Source organism: Strongylocentrotus purpuratus, unplaced genomic scaffold, assembly GCF_000002235.5.
Source record: "Strongylocentrotus purpuratus isolate Spur 01 unplaced genomic scaffold, Spur_5.0 spur5_contig_858, whole genome shotgun sequence".
Classification (NCBI taxonomy): domain Eukaryota; kingdom Metazoa; phylum Echinodermata; class Echinoidea; order Camarodonta; family Strongylocentrotidae; genus Strongylocentrotus; species Strongylocentrotus purpuratus.
The window spans coordinates 1073970-1091565 of NW_022145566.1; the positions used below are offsets into that span (position 1 = coordinate 1073970).

The window sequence follows — 17596 nt, forward strand, 5'->3', positions numbered from 1 at the left end:
AATAATGCAAGAGTAGCAAGTGTGATATAAGTGCATGTCCTATTAAAGTAATCAATGATCCATTATATTCAACATGGATTCTCAAATCACTGATAACAGGCAACTATACATGTTACTGATTTTTCATTTTTTTAAACATTGAGAATAGTTTTGGTTGATATATTTCTTAGTGAACATATATTTTGTTATTAAAACTGTTGTTAAAGAGTAATTTTAATCAATTTTCTATGAAGTACATTATTTTTTATATTTATTTTGAAAATAAGGTTTTGTTTATGTGCACTGTACTATTACTTGTTCAGAGAAATATACACATGTCTAATTAGATTATATAGCAACATCATGTTAATGAAACAGACATTTGCCATTTACATTTTATCAGAATTGAATTCATTTAATTTTGTCATTGTAATAATCTGACATGAGAACTGGTGTTTAATACTGTACAACACAAATAATCACAATCAGTTATGAACATAGCTTTTACAAGTCTTGTATATTTGTTCTCCCTTATTACAGATCTGCAACACCATACCATGGTTTTATGATCATGAACAGACTGAGCCTTCACAACTTGACTGAACCAATCACTAAGGATTTGGACTACACTCTCCAAGAACCATTCTTGCTCTACAAGACTGCAAAAGGTACAGAATATGGTTTATTAATCAATAACCTTTAAGATATATCTTATACATTGCTGCCTCAAACTTAAAATCAGACAATGGTTTGATGGCATGTTTCTTGTCAGTGACCAATCAGAATCTATACAAGATACACTGAGCAGTCCTGCCTCAAACTTGAAATCAGACAATGGTTTGATTGCATATTTCTTGTCAGTGACCAATCAGAATCTATACAAGATACAGCAGTCCTATCTCAAAGTTGAAATCAGGCAATGGTTTGATTGCATTTTTCTTGTCAATGACCAATCAGAATCTATACAAGATATAGCAGTCTTGCCTCAAACTTGAAATCAGAAAATGGTTTGATTGCATGTTTCTTGCCAGTGACCAATCAGAATCTGTACAAGATACAGCAGTCCTGTGCCTCAAACTTGAAATCAGATAATGGTTTGATTGCATGTTTCTTGTCAATCACCAATCAGAATCTATACAAAATACAGCAGTCCTGCCTCAAACTTGAAATCAGACAATGGTTTGATTGCATGTTTCTTGTCAGTGAATAATCAGAATCTATAGAAGATACAGCAGCCCTGCCTCAAACTCGAATCGCACAATGGTTTGATTGCATGTTTCTTGTCAGTGACCAATCATAATCTCAACAAGATACAGCAGTCCTGCCTCAAACTTGAAATCAGACAATGGTTTGATTGCATGTTTCTTGTCAATGTCCAAACAGAATCAGATACAGCAGAAAACTTGATTCTGATTGGATAACTAGATGGATGTTGTAGCTCAGGAAGAAGCAATCTGCAATCAAATAAGTAAATATGTCAGCAGTAAATCTTCTCCAAGCAACAACAAAAAAACAAAAAACATTCAAAATGATTATTTGGTCCATTATAGATTAAATGACAACATTTATCAGTTATCCAACAGTATTTTTAATATGACGAATACCAAAAAGAAAATACTTTCCACTGAATACCAAGCCAGAGAATACTTTGATTGCAACTTATTGGAAAGCATGCTAATGGAAATGAAAACATCGTGGGTTACTTATACAGATTACAGCCAAAGCAAGGTCCCTTAAGAGGGATAAATCCCGGATAATGTTGATTTTAAAACTCGACGAGACAATGTACAATACAGTCATTTGTTATGAGGAATGTTCCAGGGGTTGAATAATTTGGGATTAGAAACATAGAGATTGCCCTCATGGACTGACCTATTAGCTTGAGAGCACATGAGATGGTATGTCCCTGTAGGAAAGCATCCAATTTCACTCTGGAAGACGTTCTCTTAGGATCCTGATGCATCAAATAACCCACCACCACTCACTTAGCAAATTAGAACTTTACCTTGCTCCCAGATACCCTCTCTGACTCTGATCATCAGGCTAGTCGGATAGCTTTTAGGGTCACACAATGTTTCTCTCTCGTTCAGACCAGCGTTGTATATGGTAGCTATATGATAAGTGAACACGATGTATGCTATAGAGTAAGTAATTTATATACATCAAACAAAGGTTTGAGCATCATTTCAAACAACACTGGAGAAAATAATAGGATCTATTGCAGAAGTAACGATTGAAATCAAACAAACTTCATGGTGATTCTTGAAATGACGTTTCTTTGTACAATTTTTTTGTATATATATCCTGTCTCGTGTGAATGCCCCATCATTGGTTTCCCTGGGCCAAACTGTTGGATGTCAGTCATGTAAGAACACACCTTTCACTTCATGGTGATTCTTCACACAACGTTTCTTTGTACAAATTCGGTGTGAACCCTGTCTTGTGTGAATGCCCCATCATCGGTTTCCCTGGGCCAAACTGTTGGATGTCAGTCAGTGACAGTGTCCGTCTTCAATTCGCTAAGTGCTAACTTCTATTTAGTCTGATGTCAGATCATCAATCCTTATGTCGGCGTTGGTGTACTTTTCTCTCCTATTATTTGGTCAGTTCAAGCCCTGTGTAAAGACTCTCCTTTCTGGAGTTTGGTAGCATAGTTATGTAGTGCTGGTCAGGTGGAACATATACTTATCATAATGTGATGTTGATGCAAGAAAATGAAATGTACAATTCAGCCTTCCTCCTAAAAATAGGTATACAATCCTGGAAGACTCCAAGATTTTCATATATCTTTTAAGATCATCAAAATGCCTACAGGTATATTTTCTTGTCTCCCATTTGTCATGTCCTCAATGATTAGTTCTTTCATCTGGGTGTTTCAATAGTATCCAGGATTTTAAAAGAAATGTCATGTTTTCAATGATCATAATACTCTTACATTATATTAGATGTTTGTGACAAACCAGTTTGATTGTAAGAACAATGAATTACTATTGAATACATTCTATATGTGATCAGACAGGTTTTCTTTAATTTTCTTGTTGCAATTTCTGAAAAAAAAGAGAGAAAAAGGTGGGAAACGTAATGAAGTTCAAATCGTGCCTGACAAGCATTTGATGTAAAAAGTGGCAAGATGAAGACAAATTCCTGTGGATGTGACAAGTTGAAATCGTATGCATGTACATGCAACATCATATTTCATTTCCCGTGCCCCCAAAACGCCTAAAGTGCTGACTTCCTTTTTTTTTCCATCTGAACGCCCCTTGCATATATCCGAAACCAGGAAATAGAATACCATTCTAAAGTACACCCTGTACATGCTACATGCCCGAGATTGGTGTTATTCACAAATAACACAGTTTTAGTCCATTTGTTGTTTGGGGGGGGGGGGGAGGGAAGTATGAACAAATAAATTGTTCATAATTGTGGTCATGTAAGTTGCAAGAAAGGGAATGCAAGTAATTCATGTTCGATGTTTCTTTTCATCATTAAGTAAAAAAAAGGAAGATGATAGGAAGGGAATGAAGATGAGATGAGATGTTGCTTTAGAAACTTGCTTTTATTTAAAAACATCCAAGATGGTAAATTAATCCCATTTGAAGTTTTTTTTCCTGTTTCACAGTTTGTTTGGATTAAGAATAGAACTTGTGTCTTCTGTCAAAAGACACTGGTAGATGCGTTTTGTAATGTTTAAGTTTATTCTATTGAAATATGACCAAATTTTGCATTGAAACATTGAATTTATACCTCAAAATACATCTTGTGAAAGTTCATTTATTATTCATTATAAACATGGTGGCAGCGAACAGGTAAATTATGGAATTTTTTATCATATTGTATCCACATCCATTAACATTGTCTTTAGTATAAACAAAATACAGGAATCTGTGGTTTCAGCGAATCTCCACCTTAATCCTTTATGTATTTAATAGTGTCATCCCAAAACAGAGTAAACAAAAAATTTCTGCATATTTTAATCAGTTTGAAATACTGTCTTTTTTCTCAAAAGATCTTCAATGCAAGACATCAGGCTCTGATGGTGACAAATCGAAATACTTTCATATTATGAACTTTGTGGTATGTTTTATTATTTTGTCATCTACAGCAATCTGTGGGATCTGGTTTTACAACAGGAAAGACTGTATTAGATTTGCAGAACTGATTCAAAGGTAAATTATTTGATATTGCACCACTCACCACAAATCATATTTATTCATTTCTACATATGATAATGTTTTCTCTCTTGTTTGTTCAGATATTTCTTGTTTATGTGCTTTGTATCTAATGGACAGGAGCTATGTAATGTAATATTATCATGTTATAAGCTAGGATCATTAAAACACAACAGATTTGCAGTTTTATGTTGGTGAAATTGAAATAATAGGGATTGATGACCCTCTCTCATACTTGCCTGTGTTAGAGAGGTCACATCTGCGTTTTAAAACAATCTCTTCCCTCCGTTTTGCGTTCATCAATTTGATTAACGGAAGTAGGTCGATGTTAATTAATAGCAGGGGTTTACAGATGGCAATGTAGGTTGAAGCGTCATGTTTTCATAAAAGAGTTTGGAAGTTCAATCAAGTCTGAATGCTACATCTATTGTCTGACATCCTGATATTTATCATGATAAAAGATGAATGTAGTTGTTCCCTTAGGCCTACTACATGCCTCTTTATCATGATAAACCTTTTATTGAAGCCCTGGATTATGTCATTTGTCAAAAATGTTGTATTTTCACTGTTAATTATTACTGTATTATTATCAATTTTTGTATCCATTTGATCTGTTATGATTGTAAAGGAATCTGCGATCTGGCCATCTGGCCACGATTGATTTCTTATTGATAAATTGTTTTAAATTAATAAATAACTAAAGTTGGGAGGAGAAACATGTGTGTCTGTGCTGATAAGAACATAGTTTGCAGATGTAACAATATTGGATTGACACATATATCATCCGTGTGGAGGAATGGAGCATATACCCAGTGAGATAAGAAATATTCTTATAATGAATGTAGAATGTGAAATGATGATAATAATAACAGTGAATTCTATAGTATAGCCCTCATGTATGGCACATTTGCGATCCTGGTGCTCCATTATTATTACCCTGGCTTTAGCACGGCTGCCATTATGATGTTGGAGCATTTTAAGAAATTTATTCCTGCCAGGTACACATTTTCCTCACCTGGGTGCAGTGCGACAATTGTAGATTAATGTCTGGCCAAAGGAATTTAGTGCTGTGATGGGGATTTGAATCCTGTACCTTGTCCAGTAGACCACAACACATCTACATAATTATGAAATGATTATTTGGAATGAGCTGAGAGCACTATTCTATTTTCGGATCCTACACATAGCCTTTAAGCTTTAAAGAGACTATGAAAGATTGTGCACAAAAAAAATAGTGGACAAAATATATTTATTACATCAATAAATTGTCTTTTATTAAGCTTTACTTCAATATGTTAAATTTGAAAGGATGCTGACAACATTGGGGGTACATTTCATGTATTTAGAAGTGATTTTGTAAAAGGGAACATGGGAGAAAGGAAGGGACAAGCAGATACAATATTAACAACATCCGTGGACAAAGTAATTTAGCAATCAGAAGCCCCAAAGTGACAGAAAGAAGGAAAGATAGGGAAAGTAGGGTTCAAGCAGAGAGCAGAAGAATGAACTGTATTAATGAGATGATTCGATGTAGAACCAATGTCCAGTCAAGCTGTTAATTCATCTTTTCAGAGTCATCCATGTTTACTAATTTTGTCACTGATCAGAGTGCATTCTATGAAACAAATACCTTTCTTCTCTTCAAATTAGCTTGTCACTGTTTCACTATTTTGATGCTTTGACCTTGTGAAGTAACATTGACATAGAGAGGTGCTTTGTTGCAGGTTATTAATATATACCAAAAAGTCAATAGCTCTCCCTCTCTCTCTCTCTCTCTCTCTTTCTCTCTCTCTCTCTCTCTCTCTTTCTCTCTCTCTCTCTCTCTATCTCTCTATTTCTCTCTCTGTCTTTGTCTTTCTCCTTCTCCCTCTCCCTCACCCTATTTCCTTCCATACCTCTCTTCTTTTCTCCCTCTCTCTTAAAGGTATAGTTGAGTTCTTGTTTAAGATCGTATGAGGTGCTATCTTGTTTTTCAACAGCTGGTTCAAAATTACTGAATAATTGTGGAGCACCACAAATATTAGAAATGGTTATATTTATGGATATTTCAGCCGTCTCTGAACCAATTTTGATCAAACAAAGATGATTTTGTCATCTAAATTGTATATTCTTTCAAATTTGACACCCAGTTTTGTATTATCTCACAAAAACATATTTTGTGTAGCGCTCTCTGCAACAAAACTCAACTATCCCTTTAACAACATAGAACAGTTTTAACAAAATATATTTGGCAGAAGACATTGATATTGTTTTGATTCTGAATTGTTTTCATTGAATTCCTACCCTGTCATAAATAGCTAGGTTATATGATAACAATAGGTTTCACTCTATATATTTAAATCCTGTATATTTTCCTGTGGTCCTTGAACAGTCTTTAATTTTAAAATTTGTGTTCATTTTATCTCCTTGTAAATTATATGAATATTTCATTCAGTTCTTTTTTTAAAGTTCATTTTAAAGTTTCTTGTTACCTTCTCTTCAATCAATTTCATGTATTTTCAATGTTAAGACAACCTGGACACAGATGCAAAATAAAGCAATAAAATTAAGATATGAAACAGTGGGATAAACTAAGTGCTTTTTGGCAGTGTCCTAGCTTTTACAAAGTAATAATGATGAACAACAATACATACAATCAGAACATCTTTAACAGAATTATATTACAGTACAACAATACATAAAATATACAGCATATTTGACAGTTTATAAGGAGGGGGGTTGGCTGCGTTTGCTTGTCAAATGACTGAAGCCCTCATTGTGTGTTAATGTGCCCATCCCCTGTTTCATAGATGCAGGCTATGTTAAGTGGAAAACACTCTGTCCCTCGGATAGGACATTAAATGGAGGCCTGTGTAGAGGAGAGTCACCACCTTTGCACGTTAAGAACCCAAGTCACTATTCGTATAAGAGTAGGGGGAACTCTGGTGTAGTGATTCACCTGCACACCCCCTATCAGCTATACCGGGAGGAGAGACCCGAGGGTTACAGTGATTCAGTTCGCTTTTTTGCCTCCCAGGCACAGGTGACGCCAAATACTTAATAATAATAATAATATGTATCAAGTAAAAAACTCTGAAAATTTATTCTTTCTTTTTTTATGATGTTTTGTAGATTACTGGTCAAAATTAGACAGGAAGGGTCGCAGCCAGTCGCAGCAAGTATGCCCGCACCTACAGATATCCTATCAATGCTCAGTAAAGCACAGCATGAATATAAGGTGAGTGGTAATCGGTTTGTGCTCCATCGTTCTGATTCAATGAATAAATTTGCAGGAAAATACAATTCGTCAAAATTTGTGACGATTGCAGGTCATTTCCGTTCATAAATCACAAATTCCAATGTATAATTTCCATTAAATATTTTGACATGTTTTTATATTTCTTACAATAACATTTGGAGCTACCAGTAATGTTCCATGAAATTAGCATAAAGCATATGTTTAATGGAAGTAGATTGTGAGAGTAAGGCTTTATAATGGCGTACCGGTAAGTCCTTTGATCCTCTCTGGTATTTGATTTATGGCTTGTTCACGTAAGTTGCTGAAAACCGAGGCGTTTCCTTTTTTAATGTGTAAGTAAACGGCAAATGGCAATGAAAAAAAACTCTGTGTGTAACAGAAATTCTGCATGTTCTCACTTATCTTTGTAATATATAAACGTTTTTTAAACGGGGTGCCGCACAAGAAATTCAGTTACATTAAAAAAAAAAATGTACATATTTAATAATGTTGATTTCATGAAACACCAAATTATTAGAAAGAGCTAGAGTATGTAATTTCATGAGGAAAAAGCATTTTAAGACAAAAGGTGTATCTCTTCCTTGCTTGCTTTGCTTTACGAGTATTATTTAGAAACAGGATGATTTCAGGCAATAGAGTGTCTGAATGCTGTGTTATATGATGCCATAATGTGAAGTGAAGCGCATTATACATATATCATCATTTTTCAAAAGAGCGCCAAGGTTTACCTCGTGATGTGTGAGACGATGCATCAGGGGATCACATAAATGCCTGTAAAACCTTCGACGTATTCCATCTCATCCAAGAGAGGTCACATAACTGCTCTATGAAAGAGGATTGTATGAATATTTGACCTGTTTATTCCTATAGTCAGTCGGGAATGCAGTACAGGCATCTCACAAATTTTACAATTGAATATATGTACCACAGACAAGAACAAGATTAATGAGGTTAAATGGAATTTAGCATGAAGATTTAGCATGATGCAATGTTTGAACACAAGAGGGCAGTATACTAATGCCAATATTTCTGACTGCAAGCTTTGAATGTCCCATAGACATGTGATCCACTGGCGTACCTGGGGTACTCCGTCAGGGGGGGCAAGCGACCGAAACAAACAAAAAAGGCGATGCTAATTTTCACTTCTAGCGAGCGAGCGAGCAAAAAAAAATCTTTAAGTAACGTTTGGTATATAAACTGGTATTGTTGCAAGTTGGGGGGTGGGAACATTCACTTGTTAGCGACGTTAATTTCATGTTTTTGCAAACGAGTGTAGCGAGCAAGAAAAAAAAATCACTTCTTTTTTAATAATTGCCACTTAAACTTGGTTCAATGCAGGGCGCGGGAACAATATTGTGTTCAGGGTGATTTTATACCCATTTTAGCTAGCGAGCGAAAATACATCTTTCTCTCAATGAATTGCTATATAAAATTTGTTTCATTGTTGCAGGTAGGGGGCGGGCACAATCGTGTTTAAGGTAATGTCAATCCCATTTTGGCGGGCAGGCAACCCCCTACATTTCTCTTTTTAATGATATTGTAGCAGGTTAGTGGTGGGCACATATTTCCACGAGCTAGTGAGCGAAAAAAAAAATTACTTTTCTTTTATAGGGAAAATATGGTACATAAAACTTGGGTTCATTGTTCCATGTCAGGGACGTGATAATTAAAAGCGGTGTTATTTCTATTTTGGCGAGCGAGTGTAGCGAGCGAGCAAAAAAAAAAAACTTCTCTTTTATAGGGAAAGGAAAATATGGTACATAAACTTGGGTTCATTGTCCCATGTCAGGGACGTGATTATTAAAAGCGGTGTTATTTCTATTTTGGCGAGCGAGCGTAGCGAGCGAGCAAAATTTTTGTAATGATAATTGGTTCATAAATTTCAGATTTTTTGTTGCAGGGCAGGGCTTACACAATCATGTCTAAGGTGATGTTAATTCCATTTTGGCAAGCACGAGCACACCAAAACTTCTTTGAATAACGTTTGGTACATAATTATTAACTGGTTATTGCAGGTTGGGGCGGGCACGTTAGCGGTGTCAATTCCATTTTGGCGAGCGAGCATAGCGAGCAAGCAAAAAAAAATAATTCTCTTTTAATAGTAATTAATAAATAAACTTGTTTTTATTGGTGCAGGTCAGGATGGACGCAATCGCGTTTAACGCGATTCAATTCCTTTTTGGCGAGAGGGCGAAAAAAACTCTTCCATTTTTAATGATATTGTTGCAGGTCAAGGGTGGGCACAATTGTTTCCAAAGCAATGTCTATTCATTTTATTCGCGAGCGAGTGTAGCGAGCGAGAAAAATGAATTAGTCTCTTTTAGTAACATTTGGTACATAAATTGTGTGTTATTGTTGCCATGGTTGCAGGTCGGGGCCCGTCGGGGCAGGCACAATTGTATTCTAGGCAATACTAATCCTGTTCTTTTTTCAGGGGGACGAGCAAGTGAAAACATTTAATACAAAATAGGCTAGCAAGCAGTTCGCGCCAGCGAAGAGTTTTAAATTTGTTATATCACTTATATTTTCCTATTTTTATTTGTTTTAATTTTTCAGGGCCGTATGCGGAATATTTTTCTGGTGGGGGAGGGGGAAAGATGCGTTAAAAGTTTTCGAAGAATCTCAAAAGCAAAAGGAGTGAAGGAAGTTCGAGCGACCGAACTGGTCATGAGGGTACTTTTGCATTTTCAAAAGTAGAATTGAAGGATTTGGTATAGGCCTACACTACATTTTCAGGAAAAAAAACTGTACGTTTTCAAAATATCTGGGGTCAACTGCCCCCCCCCCCCCTGGTGCGTACGGCCATGGTCTTTTTTTTTTAAATTTCCCCATTTTTATTCCTTTTCTTTTCCCTTTTTCTTCCTTTTCTCTTCTTCTTCCTTTTTTCTTTCCTTTTTTTCCTTTTTTCTCTTTCTTTCCTTTTTTCTTCCCTTTTCCTTTTTTTCTTTTTCTTTCCTTTTCCTTTCTTTTCTTTTCTTTCCCCTTTTTCTTTTTTTCTCCTGGAGCCCGTCAGGGGGGGCACTCTGCCCCCCTGCCCCCCCCATAGGTACGCCAGTATGTGATCCATACTCTAGTATGTCCAATGGATAGATTTTGTTGAAATGCGCCATTGGAAAAGTACATGCAAAATGTGCCAGGTTGATTTTTTTTTTCATTGTTACTATGTTAAGGATACATGCACATACAAATTATTGCACAATCCATCAATGATCATTGGCAGTGCCATGATGGTTTAAATGTTTATGAATATCAACCACAACTCCTGACATAGAAATGGATAATTGTAGCTTTGCTGTGGATTCTGGTCAATTACAAGTCTTCAAGAGATGGATTTCTAGGCCCCATCCTATGTTTGTGCTTGATTGAAAATAAAAGCAAGCCTTCAAATCGATGGCACAGTTACAATCTCCCATTTGTTACTTATAGAAATTGCAATCTCTATGATACTTAAGTTGAGTGACAATCCAGTGCGATCACGAGCAAATTTTCACATTAAAGATGCTGCCAGAGTTTTGCATCTTGCATACAACGGGTCAAATAAACACCATTGCTAGCAGGGTAATCATTCATTTTTTACTTGATCAGTTCCTATGCATCATTTTCTTTTCTTTTTCAGCAAGGTACAAAGAAGAAGAGGAGTGCTTCAGAGAGCGGTCCTTCTCCCATAGGACCTGGTGGTGATGCTGGTGGTGGTGGTGCAGGAGTCATAAGACCAATCCCTGTCAAAGTTTCACCAGGTATGGAACTCAAAATGTTTGATATATAATACTCTCTCTTCAATTAGTTGTAGCAAGAGAGGATATAGTATACATTTTGATGATTAATGTTAAGTTTTTGTCAAAGAAGAAGAGGAGTGCTTCAGAGAGTGGTCCTTCTCCCATAGGACCTGGTGGTGATGCCAAAGTGATGTCAAAGTTTCACCAGGTATGGAACTCAAAGTCCATTCTAGATGTTTGATAGATAATACCTTCTCCTCAACAAGTTTTAACAGGAGAAAACAAATGATTGGTGTTGACAGTTGATGGTAAATTTTATTCATGAAACCTTTATCATGAAGATATACCTGATTGTAGTCCATGCTTATATTTCATTTCTTGAATGGGATGTGCCACCCACAGCAGGGAAGGGGTTGATTTGGTTGTTTCAACAATTACCACATTGAATACAAAGCCTGGAATAAATAGACGCAAGATCTGTTGAGGATATGTTTAACATCAAAATGATAATTCATCCAGTTAGTTTTTTGTTATCAGTTAAAACAATATAAGGATTTTAATATAACAAAATTCACTTAACCCTTTAGTTTGTCAAAAAAGGGGTGGGGTAATGTTTCTCAGGAATGAATTGCTTTTGGAAAGGTTTTAATAGCGGTTCCTTCCTTCATTGCCAAGAGCCCTGTATCACAAAACTTGTTATCGATAACAACTGCTACAGATCTATGACAAAGCTGCTCATAACCAATCAAATGTAAGGATTTCAATTATTCATAACAATTTTTGTATCATGAGGAAGTTGACTAAATCTTGATGTCTGAGCCCCTTAATTCTTAATCCCATGAGTAAATGTGTAACTGGTACCTCATATACATTTTCAGATCCTCCAATGTAGGTGGAGAGCATGGTATAGAAATGCATTTGCTTGGTCATGTACTGTAACCAGATACATCAGTTCATTATAACACCTGTTGTTTTTGTGAGTTTTTGTTTACAAGTGTGATCTCACACCGATATACACCATGCAAGGGGGTGCCTCATTACCTAGCACCCTAGTTTCCTGTTTTCACCTTGGGTATCAATTACACACATTGTTTATGAATGTTGAGAGCCAGAAGGGTGTTAATTACATAGGGTAATACCCTTCTGGCTCTCAGCAGAGCAGTAGTCAACAAGAAAATGAGACCTACATGTACGGAATGCATTTGATATTTTCATTTCTGTTGATGTTTTGAAGGTAAAAATGAAATAGAGCTATTTAACAATATTTGATGAAACTATTGGTCTATAATTAGTAAACAGAGGGATCAATGTTGAATTATGTTATGAGGATGATGATGAAAAACACAAAATATGATGATGATGATGATGATAATGATTAAGACTGTAAATATATTAATGACTATGATGATGATGGGTTGATTTAGTTCACTTATCTTATAAACGTCTATATGTCCAATGTACATGTTAATGAAATATTTTAAGTTGATTGTACAACAAAATTGATATGGAGGTGTTTTAGTATTTCATATATTTGTTTAGCCTTTCCTGAGTGAATCACTCAGTGATATTTATTAATGTTCTACAGGTCATGTGTCAAAAACAGATGATCAGATAACAGCACGAGGAGGAGCCAAGCCCAAGAGCAGTCCGATGGGTCCAAGGTTTCAGAGATCAGTTAGTATGCAGGATACCAGGAGTAAGACGACTACAACATCTAGCATAACTACCACTGCAGGTAATACCTTCATTTCAACTTTGATGAAATTAAACAGGAAGTTATAATTTCCTATGGTCATTATTTACGGTAAATGGGATATGTTCAATTTAATAAGATCCACATAAGCTATAGTATTTACCAAATTTGTAAGTCAGTGCAGAAGTTTCTGTTCATGTCAGCTGATCATTTCAGTCCTTATTCCTGTGTTTGAATATGATTTTAATTGATTTTGTAATCTTCTTTCACTCATCAAGGTTTATCGATAATTTGCAAACATGTATATTAAAGCTTATCTGCCACCCTGCAAGGTCACTGGACAGGTGGTTATCTCATCAACTCAGCTCTCAGTTAACATAAGAAAAAGAGGATCATGGGGGACCAATGGTCACCGATTAGGCATTGTTTGTTATATAGAGGGCGCAAGTAGCTACAAGTAGTGCAGTGGGCCTTTAAGAATATGTATGAATTTGACCTGCCTTTGGTTTGAAATTTCCACTGAATCACAATATTCATCACAGTTACCGTATTAAGATCAAGAGAAAACGATGTAGTAGACTATAATTCAGAAATCCTTTGTGCTGCTGCTGCAGGTAGAAAACACTGAGGATTTATACAGCTATAAGGAGATATATTTTACATTTTGATGAATTTGTGATAATTGAATCGTTGTTAAAGGCATTGTTTAAGAATGTTAAATCTGAGATGCATGGCCCTACGTGTTATTAGTGTCTTTGATATGGTGTAATATGGAAGTCCTCAAAAAATTGAGCTTCAAAATGATCATGAAGTGCCTCAAAAAAAATAAAAATCTTTGAGTGACCGGTTTGACCATACTCATTTTCCCCAATAGACAGTTGTGTTATTAAAACCATTAGGAAAACAATTTTTTGGGGGGATTTCCAATCACAAATATCTTGATAATCTGACAAGCGATCGGCTTGTAAAAGTCATGGGATTCCTGACTGACCTAAAGGTTTATAATTATGATTGCAGCATGAGCTAAATCCAGGGTTTTGTTTCAGAATCTAAGGCTATGTTACCGAGTCACTTTAAATCATACTCCTTTTCTACCTTGGATGTCCTTGTGATATGACAGGTCAGGGTGATGGTAGCAAGGTGATTCCTGTTCTTCAGAGGCTGATGTCACAAGGAGCTGAAGAAAGACCAGTCATCTCAGAGAAGGTGCAGGTCCACACATTAGAGAGTCTAGAGAAGATGCACACAACAAAAACAACAGAGGGCGCTACTGTAGCTTCTGCAGGCAAGAAACCAGAGGTAAGGTCTTACATCTGTAAATATTTTTCCATAGAATTATATGTTAATGGAACATGTGTGGAGATATACTTTTGCTATAGAGGAGGAATCTGAGTGGAAGGAGTTTTTTTGAACAGCTCAATATAGTCATGATGTGATGAATGCACTAGACAAATTAGTAAACTTCCTAAATTTACATGTGCACTTTACAAAGTACCATAACATGAGAATAATTTATTTATTTTAGAAAATAACCTCTTAAAATTATAACCATAAAAATAATTGTAGTATCAGAACCTTTTATGTTTAAAAAATTGCATTTACCTTTATCTGGTTTATGGCTATACAGGTACAAAGCCTGGAGAGCATAGAGAGCTTACATATACCTGGTGGAGGAGTCAGTGATAAGAGACCATCGGCTGCGGCTGCTGGCACAGCCGGGGCTCCTTCTAACGCTGAATCATCACAGCACCTCCAAAGACTTCTCCAGCGCCTTCAGAGTGGTGGAGCGGACACCGCTTCAGGACAGGGCCTGTTAGGTGCTGCACCGTCAAGCACCGCGATTGAACCTTCACAGGAGAGAGAGACACCGGAGAAGCTACCCTCACCATCCTCACAACAAACTGATATGAACCAAGCGTTGTTAGATAAGCTGAAGTGTGGGGCGCCGCCGGTGAACCTCTTGAAACCGTCTGGTGCTACCCTGACACCTAACCTCTTGGTGTCACAGTCACCGGGTGGTACCACAGATCCTAGTAGGGCACCACCTGCTATGAAACAGCTTTTTCCTGCGCCGATGGAAACGAGAAAGGTAGGTTTTTTAGTATGGTCGAATAAGATTTATTATCAAGTGTCTAAAAAAAAGGAGGGGGGAATTCTCTGCACACCAGTGTGATAAGCATTTGAAGGGTGGTATATTATTATGCTTAGAAAGCCACAAGTTCTATCCTTTTGTAGCTGTCAAAAATGATGCCATTCTAATTAGACCTTTTGAAAAAAATATAACTAATATCATTGAAATAATTTTTCAAACTCAAATGGTATAGAGCTCTAAGTCTTCTGCTGAGATGTTACACAGGTGCAGCTAAATGCACACATATTCATTGCTATTCCCTGGGGAAATGGAGCATTGTCATGAGTCTCATGACTTTATTCTCATCTTAACTGTCTATTTCAAAAATTGTCCAAACCTTAGTTGAGAACATTTTACAGTGATGCAAAGTTTTACTTTGCATATTAATGACAATTTCACAGGGTTTTTTAATGTTCTTCATGATCATGCAGAATGTTTTATGTCATATTTTATCATGTTTAAACACATCAATTTTTACTAACGCTTTAATAGTTTCCAAGAGTTCTAGATTTTTTGACATATCCCTTTTTTAGAAGCCCTATAGTTGCAGACGCTACCTTAACTTGCAGGAATTTTTTTTATGCTTTATATTCTTTCCTTGTTTTCTTTAACAGACCCCATCTCCTCCCACGACAATACTCGGTATACCTTCCAACCTCCTTACACCCGAACTCCTTAGAACACGCTCCACCAGTGAGTCATCATCCACACTACTCTCACCCCTGAAACTTAGTGGTTCAGTCCAGGCTGGCCAGGGTCAGGCTGTAGGGAAGAGGCCCGATCCATTGCTGCAGAGGGGTGTACCGTCTCTACTCACCAAGGAGCAGTTGGCCGCAACACTAACGCATCTCTTGAATGTAAGTTTTATATTTGGGTATTTTCATAAATGAAAACTTAGGTGTTAATGGCATACCATTATCAATGAGAAGATAATAATGATCATAAACTGAACATAAAACATTATCCCAAACGGTCAAAAAATGATCTTTTTGAAGTTTGTTTGGAGTCGATTAGGAGTTGGTTCAGTGATGTGACAGGTTTATGAAGGATCTACTCTGAAATAAAAGACAACATTTTTTGATTATTTGATTTGAGGTAATTTGATTCAAGATTTCTTAAGTTTTTTTACAAGGAAATAGAAAGGTAAATCTTAATTAAAGTTGTCATTTTATTATATATCATTTATATTACCCAACAAGATTTTGCCTGTACAGTTTATAAACAGAAGAATATGGAATTCTCTCTGTGATTTTGACGGTAACATTTATTTCATTATGCATCTCATTTCAGACTGATGATGATTTCTTGAGCAAGATCCACTCTGCATACACCCACTCTCTTCAGCGTCATCCCCCTTAAGACGGATGACCTTGTTTGGTGTTCACACCCCCCTTCATGTCCAACAGACTGCCCATTGAATTCTATGGATGATAAACGTTAATTGCATCTTGTGGGAATGCATCGTGTAATGAACACCCACTCTCTTCAGCGTCATCCCCCTTAAGACCACCTTGCTTGGATCAAGGGGACGTGTTCACACCCCCTCCACGTCCTACAAACTGCCCATTGAATCCTACGGATGATAAATGTTCATTGCATGTTGTGTGAATACATCTCGTAATGAACAATCGCTGTGTTGCGTAGAAAGCGAGGTACTTAATGACCTAAATGTCTTATGAATAATGCATTGCATAAACAACAACACCTAACCTTTACATCCATTCCTTACAGACTTTGTTGCTGTGACTGAAATCTAGCCATGAATAAAACTGTTCTGGAAATGTGTGAAAATCAGTGCAAAAAGATAGAAAGAAGGAGATGACCGTAAAAAACTTAGTCGTTGATACCTCGGCATAAAGTAAAGTCCCTTCAATCTCCTGCAAAATTTGAAGGAAATATTGTTTAATTATCTCATTAATGCAACATTTCATTTGTAAAGAGCATTTGCTGGATTGTATTTCTTACCAAACTATAAACAGTTATTATCAAGCAATATAAAGAATGAAAAGGATTTTAATAGTTTACAAATTATCATGTACAATGGGACATAAGTTTAATCTTTTTCCCTTCTCATGTGGATTAATCTGTGTAATTTTGACAAGATGACACAAAGTTCTTATGGTAGAACTATAGAGTATTACGGGGAGTCCAAATAAGGAGGTACCTGTAATTATAGCATTTTCTAACATAATCAAATTGAAAATAAAAATGATTTGAAATGCAAGTTTTTAACCGTTAAGACGATTGTTTTTTTAATATTAACCTACCCTTTCAATTCATAGATGTGTTTATTTGGCTTCTCTCTATGTTTAGCCATTGGCTACTGAATTCTCCAATTCACATAGGCTTAAAGGGGAAGTCCACCCTGAAATTAAGTTAGTTTTAATAGGAGTAGAAAAATGAGAGAAACAAGTCAGTGAAAGTTTGAGCAAATTCCGATTAAAAATAAGGAAGTTAGGATTTTTGAAGTTGTGATCAATCAAACACAAATTGGCAACTCTATGACGTATCATGCGAGCTCAACTTCCATTTGCTCAGTACTAAAAAAATCTAAAATTTTCATTTTCCCTCAAGAAAAATTTCAACCATACATGCACCCTAAATATAATAATTGCAAATATGTTTCTATACTCCCCCTGCAAGGAACAAATATATATTCCGTCATCAATA

At 36.1% G+C, this 17596-nt stretch overlaps 1 protein-coding gene across 1 annotated transcript; it reads left to right on the forward strand.

Moving 5' to 3' along the window:
* Positions 1-517: 517 nt before the first annotated feature.
* On the forward strand, positions 518-17086 carry LOC762481 (mRNA-decapping enzyme 1B). The gene is made up of 9 exons (XM_030997323.1): positions 518-647; positions 4082-4145; positions 7260-7365; positions 11003-11123; positions 12688-12837; positions 13916-14094; positions 14423-14884; positions 15541-15783; positions 16217-17086. The coding sequence occupies exons 1-9, from the start codon at positions 545-547 to the stop codon at positions 16283-16285; spliced, it is 1497 nt and encodes a 498-aa protein (XP_030853183.1). The 5' UTR covers positions 518-544; the 3' UTR covers positions 16286-17086.
* The last annotated feature ends 510 nt before the right edge of the window (positions 17087-17596 follow it).